Source organism: Watersipora subatra, chromosome 2, assembly GCF_963576615.1.
Source record: "Watersipora subatra chromosome 2, tzWatSuba1.1, whole genome shotgun sequence".
Lineage (NCBI taxonomy): Eukaryota > Metazoa > Bryozoa > Gymnolaemata > Cheilostomatida > Watersiporidae > Watersipora > Watersipora subatra.
The window spans coordinates 22,517,906-22,535,230 of NC_088709.1; the positions used below are offsets into that span (position 1 = coordinate 22,517,906).

The window sequence follows — 17,325 nt, forward strand, 5'->3', positions numbered from 1 at the left end:
TCTTAGGCCATCTGTGAGCATAGAATGGCCTTTCTTAAGAATTAGCCTTCCACATTTCTCCATACCGAAGGTCATTCCGATGTCCTTGCTGTATACCTGAGTGAGGTGTATTAGCGAATCAATGTCTCTTTTTTTGTTAGCGTACAGCTTGATGTCGTCCATGTAGAAGAGGTGGTTTATCTTGGTGCCACTCTCAAACTGGTACCCATATTGAGTCTCCTCCAGCATATTGCTTAGAGGGTTTAGGCATATGCAGAAGAGCAGCGGTGATAAGGAGTCACCTTGATAAATGCTTCGCTTAATTTGTACACTCGCCAGCTTTTTGCCATTAGCCTCCAGTTCTGTCTTCCATTTGGTCATTGACATCTTGATGAATGCCACAAGAGCAGGGTGAACATTGTACATACTGAGGCACTCAAGTATCCAACTATGGGGAATTGAGTCATTAGCCTTTTTGTAGTCGATCCAAGCCATGGCAAGATTGGTATGCTTTCTTCTGCTGTCTTGACAGACCGTCCGATCCACCAGTAACTGATGTTTAGCTCCTCGGGTGTTGCGCCCAATTCCTTTTTGAGCACTGGTCATATAGTGACTCATGTGCTCTTCCAGTTTGTCTGCAACTATTCCTGAGAGCAGTTTCCAAGTGGTGGGCAAGCACGTTATTGGTCGATAGTTTTTGGGAATCGGCCCCTGCTTTGTATCTTTTGTCAGAAGTGCAGTTCGTCCTTTGGTCAGCCATTCTGAATGGTCACCTTGTTCTATTAGGCATTCTATCTGCTTAGCCATTCTAGTGTGAAGTGATGTCAATTTCTTCAACCAGAAGGCTTGAATCATGTCATGGCCATGTGCTGCCCAGTTCTTCATACGCTGCACTCTGCACTTGATGTCCTCTTTGCTGATGGTGAGTCCTTGCTGAGCCACAGTGTGTTGATGGCTCTCTTTAAGCCTCTTCAGCCAATTTGCAGGGGTGTTATGAGTATCAAGTTATATATATATATATATATATATATATATATATATATATATATATATATATATATATATATATATATATATATATATATATAGCAAAACATGGCCTTGTTTAAAAGGATACTAAGTATTGCAAGCCACTAGTTGGCGACTGAACTCTTGAGTTTCTCAATCGGTATAGTCAAGAAGACAACAAGATCTTTCTTCAACTTGTTTACAAAATGAACACAATTCCAAAATCCTTTGATACAGACTGAGTCGAAAAAAAAGTTTTACACTTTTTTGAAATGGTCTCCCCCTGCTAAACTTTAGGCCTTTTATTTCCCATTTTGTTTTAAAGATGGAAGAATGTAACTAAAGCTATTGAACTTAAAATAGCAATATAAGCCTTTATAGGCTTCATGGTAAAATTTATCATATATGAAGTTGTTGAAATCTAAATTTTTGATTTCAACAACATCATATATGATAGATTTTACCATGATGCCGATAGAAGCTTATATTGCTATTTTAAGTTCAATAGCTTTAGTTACATTCTTCTATCCTCAACGGAAGATTTTAACGGAAAAACGATCAATGTCACAATTGTTCAAAATTGAGATATAGCCATTTTACAGTTTACAAACTATTTTTTAGAAATAATTACAACCTTTATTATAGAAACTTTTTAGCTATTGGTTAATAAGGATGTTACCTAGGAATGTGATCAACAAAGAAGCGGTAGACATAATTTGGGATGGCACAACATAGCCTAAGTTAACACCACTACACGGAAATTAGTCGATTTATTTTTGAAGTCATTGACAACTCTTTACGCATGATGTTTCATTAGGTGATAAAGCTACAATATTATAGTATTCTTACTTTAAACTTTATATTGCAGTAAAATAAGGGGTTTCAACCATTCAAATTTCAACCAACCAAAAGTGAACAGGTCACAATACTACAACAACAAATTTTTTACTGTGTCCTAGAAAAACTGCAATATTTTGTTTTGCATTACACTACACGTTTTTGCACACACTTCTTTTTTGCTTTTTGGTACTGTTCAGATTTTTCCCTTTACTCTCACTGCCTCTGCCAATTGTATCAAGTTCTTAACTTTTTCACTGCCATCCATGTACAAATTCAGTTATCGTCCTACTACCAGCCATTTTGCCAAAAATTGTGGATTTTGCTGCATGATATGTATACAATTTTTTTCAACTTGAACCTATATCTACAACATATTTATTATATATTTTATTTTTGCACACTTGTAAACAAGCGGTGCTAAAAAATTCAATGTATCTACACTTTGTGCATTGTTAAAGCTATGTGAAGCTACGATCGCTATGAAGCTAAAGCGATACTCAACAATGTTCTTTATTCCTACACAACTATTAATTTCACCACCATTGAACTCAGTGCTGCTACTTGAATTGTCTGTGTAATCACGAAAAAAATCTGAATTATCGATAATGTCATCAACATATGTAATTATCTGTCTTCTAACACGGGCGGCACTTACAAAAAACTTAAACAAAAATGTTCGTTTTCAAGTTGGAATTTCTCAAACCAAAAATTTGAAGTTGCTTCACAATTTTACTGTAGTTTTATAGAGAAAACTGACATATTCAGCATAAGTAATTCTCTGTTTTTTAACTTGAGAGGTACATGTACTTACGAAAGCCATAATAACACCATATAGTTCGAACGTCCGAAAGAAAAGAACGAATGTTATAAGTTGGAAATTCCCAAACATATATGCGTTACTAGTGGCTGAAAGTAATCACATGACTGGAAAATGATTGTTGTTGCTGGGTAGCGGGTGGGCATTGATCGTTTTTGCAAAGAACTAGTTTATTTTAAGCAGGAATATCTCTGGACCTTGATAATTTTTGCTGAAACTTTGTCACAGAGACTAAACTTTGTGGCCAGAACTATTAAGAGAAGATAAATCTAGAATTTTGAGAAAATGTGACATTGATCGTTCTTCCGTTGAGGTCTTCAAATGTGTCACCAATGATATACAGCCCCAAAGGATAGCCGACGGCGCTCATATGGGCGGGGTTTAATGATGAAGCTCTGTTGGGATTAACCCGAACACGGCACCCGAACAAACAAATATGCTGAATAAAGCACCTTGTAAATTTACGAGTATTATGAACTATAGTGGTTATTTTACTTATCTGTTGAATTCATTTTGTTGTCAAATAAATATAGTATCCCAATATTGCCACCGTTATGATCAGTCAGTTGCCATTCACAAGCATTCGTGATATTAATAGTCACAATCGTAAAATAGCTCAAATTCGGTTTTGCATTTAGATTTTGAGTATGAAAACTACACTGCACAGCTTTGCCTGCTGTCCCATCTTATTGGCAAGGTAAAACAATGTGAAACCGATGAAAGACTTTGTCATTTTATATTAGGGGTGGCAAAATATTAATCAAAAACTAGAAAGAAAATGCCGTTGCTCGGGTAATTATATTCAACTTTAGGCATATACTACGACCGTTACTAATTTTAAAATTACTAAAAGTAGGTAATTTGAAATGTTTTATTTTGAATAGATACATTATTTTGGTTAGGTATTACCAATGATATACAGCCCCCCAAGGATAGCCGACGGCTATCATATGGGCGGGGTTTAATGATGGAGCTCTATTAGGATTGTGCTAGCCTGGGTTTCGGAGCAAACACAACTCTCGCGGGGCGGTCGCGTTGCTTTGTTAGGTTTTAGAATGCTGGGGCTTTAGGGGCTGTATATCATTGGTATTACCCCTACATTGCAGAAATTCAATGTTTGCTATTGTGACCCGCGGGGTCTACTGGCTGAATAAGCTAATGAAACGATAACAGCGATTCGTGTTTTCTAAAACCTAACAAGGCAACGCGACCGCCCCGCGAGAGTTGTGTTTGCTTTGAAACCCAGGCTAGCACAATCCTAATAAAGCTCCATCATTAAACCCCACCCATATGATAGCCGTCGGCTGTCCTTTTGGGCTGTATATCATTGGTGTCACCTTATGGCACTCGGATTTCCTTAATTGGGTAGTCATTACTGACGCTGTATATTAATCTACAGTATGTTATTGTCCAAGAGTCAGTATAAAGTGTTTCGCAATGCGGGCTCAATAGCCTACAGAATCAAAAGACAGCAGAATCAATTGCCTACATAATCAATAGCCTACAATGGAAACATTGTTTAAATTAACTCGCGATGCAAGGCGACGTAGGCCAACTAGCGTCCCTGATGTGTTCTACATACGTTCTCTAACGGCAAGTCAAGAAGATTTAGATACACGTACCGTACTTCAACTACGCATTAGTGTCGGCTATTTGTTGTCATCGGCAGTTTCAATATTGGGAATTCCCATTACCTAGCTTATCTGTTAGGAAAGTGAAAATACTCAAGGCCTTTATCAGATTTCGAAACTGCATGGGATTTGCCTACAGTTGCTATTCGTCGTCAAGGTGGTTATTCTGCAAGTCGCTGCTTACTGACTAACTTCTACAAAAGCGTAGCGGTTCTATCGACTTTACTGGGGATAACCGGCCCAACCTGTGAGTATAATCTCTATATTTATTTGTGTTACTTGAGTTACCTAATAACAACATGTTATAGTAGCAATTGAATATACATGTAAACAGAACATGTGAAAGACCGGACACAGCAAACCTGTACAAGTACTCATGAACACAAAGACCAATTATTGTAATGTTAGTAGTAGCCATGAATGATTTGTAAACATTTTAATGCCTTTAAATGTAAATAGTTTGCTAACATAAGTTTGTACTGCATGTGTAACAGTAAACTATGTGTAGTGTCAGAGAGGTTTTAGTCATCTTAAACTATTACTTCAGGATAATTTACTGTCAATTCTGGCATAGTAAGTCACACAATTGACACTACACTTCAAGCTGTGATAAGTTATTGTGTTGAAGAGGTATTGAAGAAAAGGTATTTAATCACAGACTTTAATTATGACTTCTCTAGAAAGTATCTATTAATCGTAGACAACATTTATAAGGCAGCGTTTATAAGACAGCGTGTATAAGATAGTGTTTATAAGGCAGTGTTTATAAGGTAGTGTTTATATGGCAGCATTTCTAAATCAGCTTTTATAACACAGCATTTAAAACATAACGTTCATAAAACTGTGTAAATAAGACAGCGTTTATAAAAGAGTGTTTAATAGACAGCGTTTGCGAGAGAGCTAATGCAAGACAACGCTTGCAAGACAGCGTTTGCAAGACAGCATTTACAAAACAATGTTTATGAGACACCGTTTATGGGACAGCGTTTATGAGACAAAGTTTATAAGGCAGCGTTTATAAGGCAGCGTTTATATGAGAGTGTTTATAAGTCAGCAATCATATAGCAGTCTTTAAGAGACAGCATTTGCGAGACAGTGTTTATAAGTCAGCAATCATATAACAGCATTTTTAAAACATAGTTTATAAGGCAGCGTTTATATGAGAGTGTTTATAAGCTGGTATTTTGTAAAGGAAACTTCCAGTTCCCTCTACTCTCTACAAGGCAGTCAAGCAATAAATACACCGAGTGTTAGCCACCAACAATATATATATATTTATTATCTATATTTGCCGTAAAACCTCTACGGTGAACGCCACCTCTATTTGAAAATAACCTCCATTTGACCGTTACTTTGACTACGTATCTTTGATCACTATGGATTCATAATATCAAGTGAAAATCATATTATTAACGATCAGTTATCTCGTTATCCAACTTCAAAGCTTTTCGCTTTTATTTTCGTTAAAGCTTTGAAAGCAACCCCATAGAAATAATCAATAATGGTCTCAGGCTAATAGTAGTTTCTTGTTTACTCTTACTAACCATTTAATGTCGGGCATTCACCTAGTTTAACATATATATATAGGAGTACATGAATGACATGCAATAAACCTTTAGCATACAAACAGATAGCGTGTGTGCAGTACAACTCTGCCAAAACGTTTGAATGTTGTTTCTTTTATACGCTTTGTTCTTTTGTAGACTCTGCCTACCTTTTTTCTCTGTTTTTATTCGGTCTCTTTTGGTAACACAGCTGTTATGGCTGGTCTCTTCCTAAAATAGGAATCGAACGCTCCTGTTCGTGATAAGCTCAACTGAGTCATGTGAGGCTTTCCACCAGCGTTCTTCTTTTGGCCTCCGAGTTGTAACAAACCAGGCCACCGTTTCACTAGAGGGGCTGTCAGCTACGGTCAATGTTGGCTGAAAGGGTAGTGTCTTCAGGTTGATTGGCCACCTTCTGACAGGCAGAAAGGATCTCTTGTGGGCCTAGTCGACCAGGTATACTGCACTGCCGCACTCGATAGTTTAGCGGTTTTTCCATCGGGGCCATCAGCTGGCCTCCGAAGATGTGTTGAAGGCGGTAGAAACAGACATATACAGTGAAATGCTGTACTCCGTGCTGTCTGTTCTTGCACGCATTCGTGGTTACTCCACATAAGCTGCAGGTGCCAGAATCGTTCAACGCATCTTTCACTTACTCTCATGTGCTACCACTGACATAGCGATTGGTCTGAATTACCTCGCTCTTTTCAGTCCGTATTGTGGCTAGCTTTATTGAAAGTTTTTGTTAAGGTGGCTGTGTGGGGGTTGGCAATAGAATGAGCTCAGGCTCACTAATGTATGAGACCTGAACCGGCACAGCCATTTCAGCCTTCTCCATTTCCTTTATCTAGTTAAAGGGCTCTTGAATTTCTGATGATGCCTCGGTGGGTGGACTCGCAGGCATCTTTTTAAAAGGCACAATGTGGGTCGGTATCATCTGACTGATCGTGGCTAGAGTGTCAACTGGGTGTGTCTAAACTCAAGCCTCTCTTTCGGCAACAGAATAGCACGAAGAGACAGCGGCTGTAGTGAGAAGAGCTTGGTTGTACTCTCTGAGGCAGCTGGGCCTGTGTTCTGACGCATAGACGCAGTCTCTTCTTTTGAAGTCTAACAAACCTGCCAGCAACTCCTCATCTTCTGTCTCCGCAGGCTCTAGTAACTTCAGCATCTCAGCTAAGGAGTTGAGATTTCCACCTGAAATCGCCATAGTTGGTTTGTTTGATTTACATTAAATCATAACTTAACATCAGCATGGAATTCCAGAAAGCATAAAAAGCTCTTTGTAACGAGCTTTTTAAGAGATTGGAAAGTAGTGTCTGTAGAGGAAGTATTGCACCTTCCTAAGCAGACTCTATTCCCTTGAAGGTGCAGAAATAAAAGGTCTTATGCCACCAATTCCTAAGTACCCTTGCTCACTTGGGCTCTGGCAGTACTACTACGGGTAAACCCTGATTGGCAGTCACCATGGTTAGCCACGCCTACTCTTCATAACGGTCTAGTGGCCGAGTGCTCTGGGCTGGTCATGGATTATGCTGGGTGACCCAGACATTTTTTTCTCTGGGCTAAAAAGCCGGGCTGGCAAAGGACTTGTAAGCCAGGCTGGTTCCCTCCAAATTTCATGCTTTATTTGTTCCTGCGTTTTCTCTTGCTCTTGTCTCCTTCAGAGCTCCTGTAACCATTTGTCTAGATTCTTGCTAAAAGCAGGAGAAGTGTAAGCCTTTGTCTTCTGCTTGGCCAGCTCTAACTCAGCCTGTTATTCTTGCCTCTTGGCCTTTGTCCCTTTCATACAGGGCCCGCTTCGTGGCTCTATGGTGACAGGTGCTTGCGTCGCTCTTCCAGGCAGGCATGAAAAGCTTCAGTCTTCTCTCACTCTGCACTGATGACTGGCCTTGTCACTCTACCAAACAAGTAGCCTTTGGTTTAACCAGAACTTGGAAAGGCCCTACAAAATTAGCCTGTAGCTTAGGGTTGTTTCGTGTTTCCTCCTTATATTTAGGAGCCGGACCCAGTCTTCTAGTGCACACATTGGAGGCTTCTCTTGGTCCTCCTGTTGGATGACCATCTGCTTTTTCTGGAGTGCCATGTGTGCCTCTTCCAACATTTTCAATGTCTCTACTACATACCCATGTAAAGACTGGGCCTTGGCGAGTAGTGGGTTGACCTCTAGCTGATTGAGAAGTCCCAAGATTTGTCAAACCGTTAGCAAGTTGGCCGTCTCTAGTGGCTGAGTGTAGCATTGCAAGATATGCTTGCATTAGCTGAGGGAGCAACCTGTACTACTTTCCATGACCCCGTGTCATTAGCAGCACTTGCAGGAAGTCGCCTAGCAGTCGATTATTGCCATCGAGCACCGTCGGTTTGGGGGTCATGAGGTGTATTTAGTCTTTTTCACTCGCCAGAGTTGACACAACTATACCGTCACTTAACTCTCAAAATGTGCACCCTGGTTGATGTGGATCTGCTCCAGTAAACCCATGTAGCAAAATACTCATTCAAAGCATTTTTCACCACTGAAGCTGTGGCCTCCAAAAGGGCTATGGCATCCTGCCATGTAGTGAATTAGTCTGTCAGCATCGGGATCCACATATTCTTTCTTGGAGTCTCAAACATCGGTTTTACCAGGTCCACAGCCATATTCTGTCAGGGGCGCCTGAGACAGCCTCTACGCCTGTTGCTAGCTGTCATGGTGGCACTATGCTTTGCCGCCTGACAGACCTTGCAGCTGTTGATCAATCCTCTCACCATGACTGTCATCCATGGCCAGTACCAGGTACTGATCGACTTACTCACTCCAGGGTGAGCAAGGGTGTGAGTCTGCTAGACGGTCATTTCTCTGATGGCTGGTGGGCATACCACGCATCATCATGGCTAGCCAATGAAAAAAGTCTGGGCTTCCAGTACCCTATTAGATCGTAATTAAAAGAATGGACAAATATGATGCAGCTGGCGGAGTTTTTGACCTCCGATCTCTAGCTGCTTCCGAGTCAACTCCTCGACCTGCTCAACAGCGTGGTACATAGTGGCCACTAATCACTGTACAGTGGTTTGCATCTGCACCAGCTCTTTTTAAGGGTTTTTGAGTCTTTACCTGTGCCGTGCCACAGAGCTACAGAGTGGCCTTGGTCGGTTCTGGGCCGGCTTCTTTGGCTACCGTAGTGGTGAACAGGCCCAATCGACTAACTGCTTATGGACGGTCCTGGTGATCCCTGGCACTGTGAACAGAGTTTCTTTGGGTCTTTCCAAAAGGCGCTGGGTCTCTAGAGCAAGTTTTCTTTTAGTCGGTCCTTTATCTTTCAGCTTGATGAGCTCGCAATGCAAGAAGTTCTCACAGGTCTGTGGACTGAATCCATCTATATCCCATGGCGGCAACACACTCGGTGCTCAAGAATTAACTAAAATTTAGCCAGGATTTCCAACCATTTAGCCCCTTAGTTTGAGAGTTTTTTCCGCTGACACAGCTACTGCAGAGAGGCATAACCTGTAATAAGGAAAGAGTACACTTCGTAAAGGTATGGCTGGAAGTGTTTCACGGCCTTTGCCAGGGCGACCAGCTTTTGTTTGTTTTACATAGTGATTTCTCTCCGCAGGGTCAGTGTCTTACTGAAAAAGGCTATGATCCTCCCAGCCCCTTCCTATACTTAAAGCAGCAACGCTGCTACTCCACAACTACTGGCATCCGTATCCGGAATATACCATCGGCGCGGGTTAGGGTATCCCAATGCAAGAGCCAAGGAAAGGTGCCTCCTCAGCTTGTAAAAGGCTGCCTGCTCATCCTTGCCCTACACCCATTCTTCTCTTTTGCTTGTAAGTTGGTTCAGAGGCCGAGATATGATGGTGAAGCTGGAAAATTATTGTTTATAATACCTTACTGTTCTCAAAAAGCACTGTAGCTCAAGGAGTCCCCTAGGGGTCGGCCATGGATGGCCCGCTTGGGTTTTTTTTGCGTCAGTAGCTGCGCTTCTGCACTTACCACATGGCCAGATACCGGACCTGTGAGTAGAAGAGTTTGCCTTTGAGCGGGGTTTAGTTTCAGGCCAGCTCTCTTCAGCCTTGAAACATTTCATCTAATTGCTGCAGGTTGGTGTCGCTCTGCAAGGGCGACGACTATGACATCATCTAGGTAGAGCGGCAACGTCTTCTAATACAAGCTCTGCAACACTCGCTCTACACATTTAGAAGGTAACCAGCGCCAAGGTGAGCCTAATGAACAGAACTTTCCATTTCCAGAAACAACAAAGGCCAACTTCTCTTGTGCATCGATGTCTACGGGTTTTTGCCAATAGCCACTGACAATGTTCAGTGTGCTAAAGTACATGTTGCTAGACTACGCATCAAGGCTGTCATTGATCTGAAGAAAGGGATAGGTGTCCTGCTTAGTGATGATATTTAGCTATCAATAATTATTGCAGAAACGCCACTTCTCATCCCTCTTTTGGGTGAGTAGTACCAAAAAACTCTACAGCTACAGGCTGGCTCGACAAGCCCTTTGTCTAACAGCTCTCAAACTTAACGTTCGACCTTTCCCTTTTTCTTTAGGCCTAGTCAGTGCAGTGGCTGGCAAATAAGACGGGTTCCCTTTTTGAGTAGAATGGAACGTTCCACCTTGAAAGTCCGGCCCATATCCAAATCTCTGGTACTGAGCATGCTTTGATAGCTCATTAGCAGCCATGCCAGTCGCTCCGACTGTCCCGGCTTCGTGCAGTTATGTTGGGTTACCACATATAGGTACATCAGGTAGGCTGGCATCCCTCCCTCTAACATATTCGCACTCAAAAGCACAGTTCCTGAGCCATGGGAATGGTTCATTATCCACTTGGTAATCCTCTATCCCCGTGTAAACGCCCACCGTACTGCCAACTCAGAGGTGGAAAAACAGATCCATAACATTGAGGCATCGTGCCACAACGCTTCATTTTGTGCCAGACCAGTTTGAGCTCATTGCCAGCGGGAGCCCATTCGAATATTTTTCAACTACTCTCAACAAGCAGTAATTCTTGGTCGTCACTCTACATGAAACTGCATCTCGATCTTGGCTGGCGGCACTAGATCGTGAACCACATAGACTTTACAGAACAGCAACTGGCGGGATCTGTCCGTACAGGTCAACAAATGATAATTCATGTATACCAAGGGCTGCTGGAACTTTATCACAAATTGGTGGGCATCCAGGAGGGCATTCCTAATATAGCATATTTGCTAATCTCGCTCACCATAAAAACCTCCTCAGTCTTTACAGTAGGTCCCAGTATGGGTATGGGTAGTTGCACAAGTCCATAAAAGGACAGCCTAGTGCCATTGGTCATGATTCCATGACTGTCGCTTTTTTCCAACAAATTTTTTGTGACTTGGGGGATTTTGTCAAACGCATGCTTACATAGCAGGTTTGTAGTGCATCCTGTGTCAGGCAGGAACTGCCGCCCCTCCAACTTAGGAAGCTGGAAGTAGGAAGTAACTGGTGGAGTCAGGCCATCTCAGTGTGTGTGCCTGAGTTGGCTTGGCACCACTGCTGCTAAGCCAGGCAGGCCTATTCTCTACAGGAACTTTTGAGGTTCCCAGGGCAGCGTTTTGGAGTTCCTACAAGGTCTGAATAGTCAGCGTACCATGAGTCAGTCCTACCGCCTTCAAAGTAGGTTTCTGACAGCTTACTGGCCTGTTGTCTTTCCTTTTGGCCCTAAGACCTAACGGGGAGCTCCTAAAGTGCCAGATCTGTAAGGGTAAGCAACAGGAAAAACATCAGTGTGATCGTACAGGTCAGCCTTTGACATTTTACTCGCCAGATTCTCTCCCACAGGTTCTTGAGCGTGCTCTTGGCTCGGCAGCCTGCGACAACTTGACTCAAACATGTTGGCATGTCAGGCCAGTCTTCAGTGAGCGATCCGAGCCCCAAAATTGAGAGGGCCTAAGAGTACATAGTTTCGGAGAGACTTGGCAGGGGTCTCTTCTACTGCAAGCCTGGCTAGAACAGACCTCCTCTCAGGCTCCCCGTTTTGGCATCAGCACTTCTGGGCTGGAACTTCTCTTGACCAGATTTATTTTGCCATGGCCAGGCCGGCCTGCTCATTAAAACGAGTTTCTGACAAAATGCTGGATTGTTTCTTTTTGCCAAAGAAATCCAGGTCAAAAGTTTTAATGCAACCAATGGTTGACACTACTGTTGAGGCCTGCTGCTGTTCCCAAGTGTGCTGGCTTTTTTGGGGCACTGCCAGCACATGTGTTTAAGACTCACAGTCTTAGCACTGTAGGGTCTTTGGCTCCTTTTTCACCTTGACGCCAATATACTTTCTGTTACATCCGCTGCACCTGCTGACCAACCACATGGTCCTGTACCACAGCCGTCGGTTTTTCCGGGGTTTCATTTATGACCCGGATGTTGGTAATCACTGGGCCCTCAGGCTTGATTTTCAAGAGCTCTGCTTCAATGCACATAATCTCTGTTAGAGTAGCCATGAGCATAGCCAGCAGGTGTTTCTGCAGGCTGGCATGGATGACCGAGCAGCAGAACAGCTCTTTAGCCATATCAGTCTTATAAGGGCCTGGCAAGTCAGTGTAGGCAGGCAGCCTGAACTATCCTTACTACATGGTAGGCACGCTTCTACAAAGAAGTTGCTGTGACCCACTTTAGGGTGCTCATCCTTTTGCGAGCCTCCTGGGCAAGAGGCCAAACTAGGCTTAAAGCATGTCAAAGACAGCTTCCACTTGGTCAGCTTGTTCACAGTCCTTGGACTCTTCTTTGAGGGCCTATAATTCCGGCCTGTTTAGGCATTAGCTCCAATTATCTTTTGGAACCGGCTGATAAAAAACTAAACAATCTCCGATATTGAGTATTGAGGTGCCTTGAACTGATAGACTTGGACCTGAGCTCGGGGTGCCATTGCCAGTTGTCTAAGGACCTCTGCCAGCCTGTCCATCTCTTGATCCGCGCTCATTGAGTGTTTGCTGTCTATATTTCACTGAGAAAACTCGCCAAACTTTGGGTGGCGTTGTTCATGCAGCATGGCTTGCCGAGCTCAAGGAAATCTTTTTCCACTACTCGCCTAAGTAGTGATCACCAGGTGACGGTGATGCTGTCTCCAGCACACGGTCTGCCAAGGTTCAGGAATGCTCTTGCTTTTGGACTCTCTTGCGGAGCTGAGATCCTTGATCCCACTGCTGCCACCAGTGTAAAGAAAAATAATGGCTTCTTTTACTCTCGATAAGGCAATCAAGCTATAAACCCACCAAGTTTTAGCCACTAAAAAATATATTTATAAGCAAACATAGGACCACATGAATAACAGGCAATAAACCAACTACATACATGCAGAAAATGTGTGCACAGCAAGATTCTTCCAAAACTATCAAGTCTTGCTTTTTATATATACCTTCTTCCTTTTTGTGCTCTTCCTATTTTTTAATTATTTCATGCTTGGTGTAATACTCAGTTTACTCAGTCATCTGAGCATCCTCAATGGTGACCAAGCCTTCACGGGTTACCGGAAGGCTCCGCCAGGTGACTGGGTAGACCAGGCGGTCAGCCTCTATAGCCTGAGTTATAGCAATTTGCTGTAACAGTTTATAAGACATCATTTATAAGGCAACGATTATAATGCAGCCTTTAAAAAACCTGTTCATAAGAGAGTGTTTACGAGACATTGTTGGAAAGAAAGTTGAAAACTGCCGTTACAGTTTATTAGACAAAGCTTATAAGACAGTGTTTATAAGACGGTGAGTTATTTACAACTTGCCGTCTCATAAACGCTGTATATATAACTTATAAATATTTATAAAACTAACCGTATAGTTGTATAACATTTCATAAAATTTAGAACTCAAACAGTATAAAAATACATGTGACAATATGATATTCCGATGATGGTTAAAAAGTAGGTAAAAATGCTTCTTGCTACACAATTGCTTTATGTTGCTGCACTCTTCATGTAGCGGTGAGTAAATATGTTGTTCAACACTGTTTGCTTTTAACATGCCAAAGTGATTAAGAGGATAGATATGCACGTGGTCTCATTAGATTGAATAGTTACATGTGAATTAATTTGACTTACTACTGAGCTACAAATCTTTCAGTAAAAAAATTTTTGACAAACCAAATGTTTAACTGTCAAAATTTGTTTTACCTTTCATATTTGATAAAAACGAATAAACAGAAATACACAAACATAAACATGTAAGATATAGAATTATTAAATGTCAAAATGTACATTACTATTAATAAATTATAATCTGCAGAGTATCGAAGATGGAGGACTACGGAGCCAGCAGTGCACCAGTAATGAAAACACAAGAAATTAACCCTGAAGAGATGCTCTACCACTTCCTTGAAACATACACAGAGAGAGAGTACATAAATTCTCAACTAACAGTCAATGACCTAAGCAGGTTCTTAGAGAGTGTTACAGAAGAAAAACGTTGCTTGATTGCTAAAAGCAAATTTGAATGTGGAGTGAGTTTCTTGCATAGAACTGTTAAACATGACATACAGCTGTTCCGGGGCATTTTGAATAGCTTTCAGTTGAAGAATAGACATACATTACTTATGGTGCAAGATAGTGAAGGAATGACATCACTACACTATGCTAGTAACTCAGAGGATGTAGATACAGTGAAGTATATGCTGGAATCTGTAGCACTAGAGAATAGACATGCATTACTTATGGTGCAGGATAAGAAAGGAATGACATTGCTACACTATGCTAAGGAGTCAGGCAGTGCAGATACAGTGAAATATGTCCTGAAATTGATAGCACCGGACAATAGACATGCATTACTAATGGTGCAGGATAATGAAGGAATGACATCACTACATTACGCTAGTCAGTCAGGTGATGCATATACAGTGAAATATATACTGGAATCCATAGCACCAGAACATGGACATGCATTACTTATGGTGCAGGATGATAGAGGAATGACATCCCTACACTATGCTAGTCAGTCAGGAGATACAGAAACAGTGAAGTTTTTACTGGGATCTATAGCACCAGAGAAGAAATATGCATCACTAACAGCCCAGGATAATAAAGGAATCACATCACTACACTATGCTAGTCAGTCAGGAGATGCAGATACAGTGAAATGTGTACTGGAATCCATAGCACCAGAGAATAGACATACGTCACTTATGGTGCAGGATAGTATGGGAATGACATCACTACACTATGCTAGTCAGTCACAAGATGCAGATACAGTGAAATATGTAGTGGAATCCATAGCACGGGAGAATAGACATACATCACTAATGGTACAGGATAGTTCGGGAATGACATCATTACACTGTGCTAGTCTGTCAGAAGATGCAGATGTAGTGAAATATGTACTGGAATCCATAGCACTGGAGAATAGACATGCATCACTTATGGTACAAGATAGTCTAGGAATGACATCACTACACCTTGTTATTATGTCAAGAGATGGAGATACAGTGAAATATGTACTGGAACTGATACCACCAGAGAAAAGACATGCATCACTCACGGCGCAGAATCATAGTGGAATGACACCACTACACTACGCTAGTCAGGCGGAAGATGCAGATAAAGTGAAATATGTACTGGAATACATAGCACCAGAGAACAGAAATTCATCACTCATGGCGCAGGATCATAGCGGAAGGACATCACTACACTACGCTAGTCAAACAGAAGATGCAGATAAAGTGAAATATGTACTGGAATACATAGCACCAGAGAAAAAACATGCCTCACTCATGGCGCAGGATCATAGCGGAAGGACATCACTACACTACGCTAGTCAGGCAGAAGATGCAGATAAAGTGAAATATGGACTGGAATACATAGCACCGGAGAATAGACTTGCATCACTTACCGTGCAGAAGATCAACAGAGGAACACCATTACACGATGCTAGTTATTCATGCCTATCAAATACAATGAAATATCTACTGGAATCAATAGCACCGGAGGATAGACACGCATCACTTATGGTGCAGGATAACGAGGGAATGACATCACTACACTATGCTAGTCTGTTAGGAGAGGCAGATAAAGTGAAATATATACTGGAATCCATAGCACCAGAGAGTAGATATGAATCAATTATGGTACAGGATAGTACAGAAATGACATCACTACACCGTGCTAGTCAGTCAAAAGATGCAGATACAGTGAAATATGTACTGGAATCCATAGCACCGGAAAATAGACATACATCACTTATAGTACAGAATAATAAAGAAATGACCTCACTACACCATGTTAGTCAGTCACAAGATGCAGATACAGTGAGATATGTACTGGAATCCATAGCACCGGAGAATAGACATACATCACTTATGGTACAGGATAGTTCGGGAATGACATCACTACACTATGCTAGTGATTCAAGAGGTGCAGATAAAGTGAAATATATGCTGGAGTCCATAGCACTGGAGAATAGACATACATCACTAATGGTGCAGAATACTAGAGGAATGACATCACTACACTATGTTTTTTGGTCAAGAGAAGCAAACAAAGTGAAATATGTACTGGAATCTATAGCACCAGAGCATAGACACGCATCACTTATGGTACAGGATAAGGAAAGAATGACATCACTACACTATGCTAGTATGTTAGGAAATGCAGATACATTGAAATATGTAGTGGAATCTATAGCACCAGAGAATAGATATGAATCAATTATGTTACAGGATTATAAAGGAATGACATCACTACACTATGCTAGTCAGTCAGAAGATGCAGATGTAGTGAAATATGTACTGGAATCCATAGCACTGCAGAATAGACATGCATCACTTATGGTACAGGATTATAAAGGAATGACATCACTACACTATGCCAGTCAGTCAGAAAATACTGATGTAGTGAAATATGTACTGAAATCCATTGCACTCGAGAAGAGACATGCCTCACTTATGGTGCAGGATAATAGAGGAATGACATCGCTACACCATGCTAGTCAGTTAAAAGATGCAGGTACAGTGAAATACGTACTGGAATCCATAGCACCAGAGTATAGACATGCATCACTTATGGTGAAGGATAACAACGGAAAGACACCACTAGATCATGCAAATGATAGAGTATCATATGTTCTCAGGCATATTGTCTCTGTCCTTAAAAGACATAATTTTTCCTAACAGCTAAAAACGCTGCAAGTCTCTGAACTGCAACATCTTATACAATTTCTTTTCAACTCACAAAATGGTCTTTCCAGAGTATCTTGTTCAGTGACCCAGATATAATCAGTCCTTGCTTTCAAAATCCTTCTCCTACTGCTACCGTCTTACCAAGTAATTACTTCACTTGATTCCATACTGATCCATCTTGATTGGCTCTTCCCACTCCAATGACTCCACTAAATCTATCTTACAGCACCAACTATGTCTCTTCTGTTTGCACACAACTCACTTATCCTCCCATTAACGATTTTACCTCAGCTAAAAAAGTGTTTCACTCCACTGCAACAACCAGTAGAAAATATTTTCTATCTTCTGCATCCTCTGCATCCCTGATAACGTTGCAGCAACTGCCCCTCCGCAGTAGAGGGA

The 17,325-nt window shown here is 41.6% G+C and overlaps 1 protein-coding gene across 1 annotated transcript; it reads left to right on the forward strand.

Moving 5' to 3' along the window:
• Window positions 1–14,052: 14,052 nt before the first annotated feature.
• On the forward strand, window positions 14,053–16,914 carry LOC137388067 (ankyrin-3-like). The gene has a single exon (XM_068074582.1). The coding sequence runs from the start codon at window positions 14,053–14,055 to the stop codon at window positions 16,912–16,914; it is 2,862 nt and encodes a 953-aa protein (XP_067930683.1).
• Window positions 16,915–17,325: the final 411 nt, after the last annotated feature.

Excerpts from the sequence above, each read along its gene's own strand:
- LOC137388067 (XM_068074582.1), top strand. The coding sequence starts at position 14,053 with ATGGAGGACTACGGAGCCAGCAGTGCACCAGTAATGAAAACACAAGAA.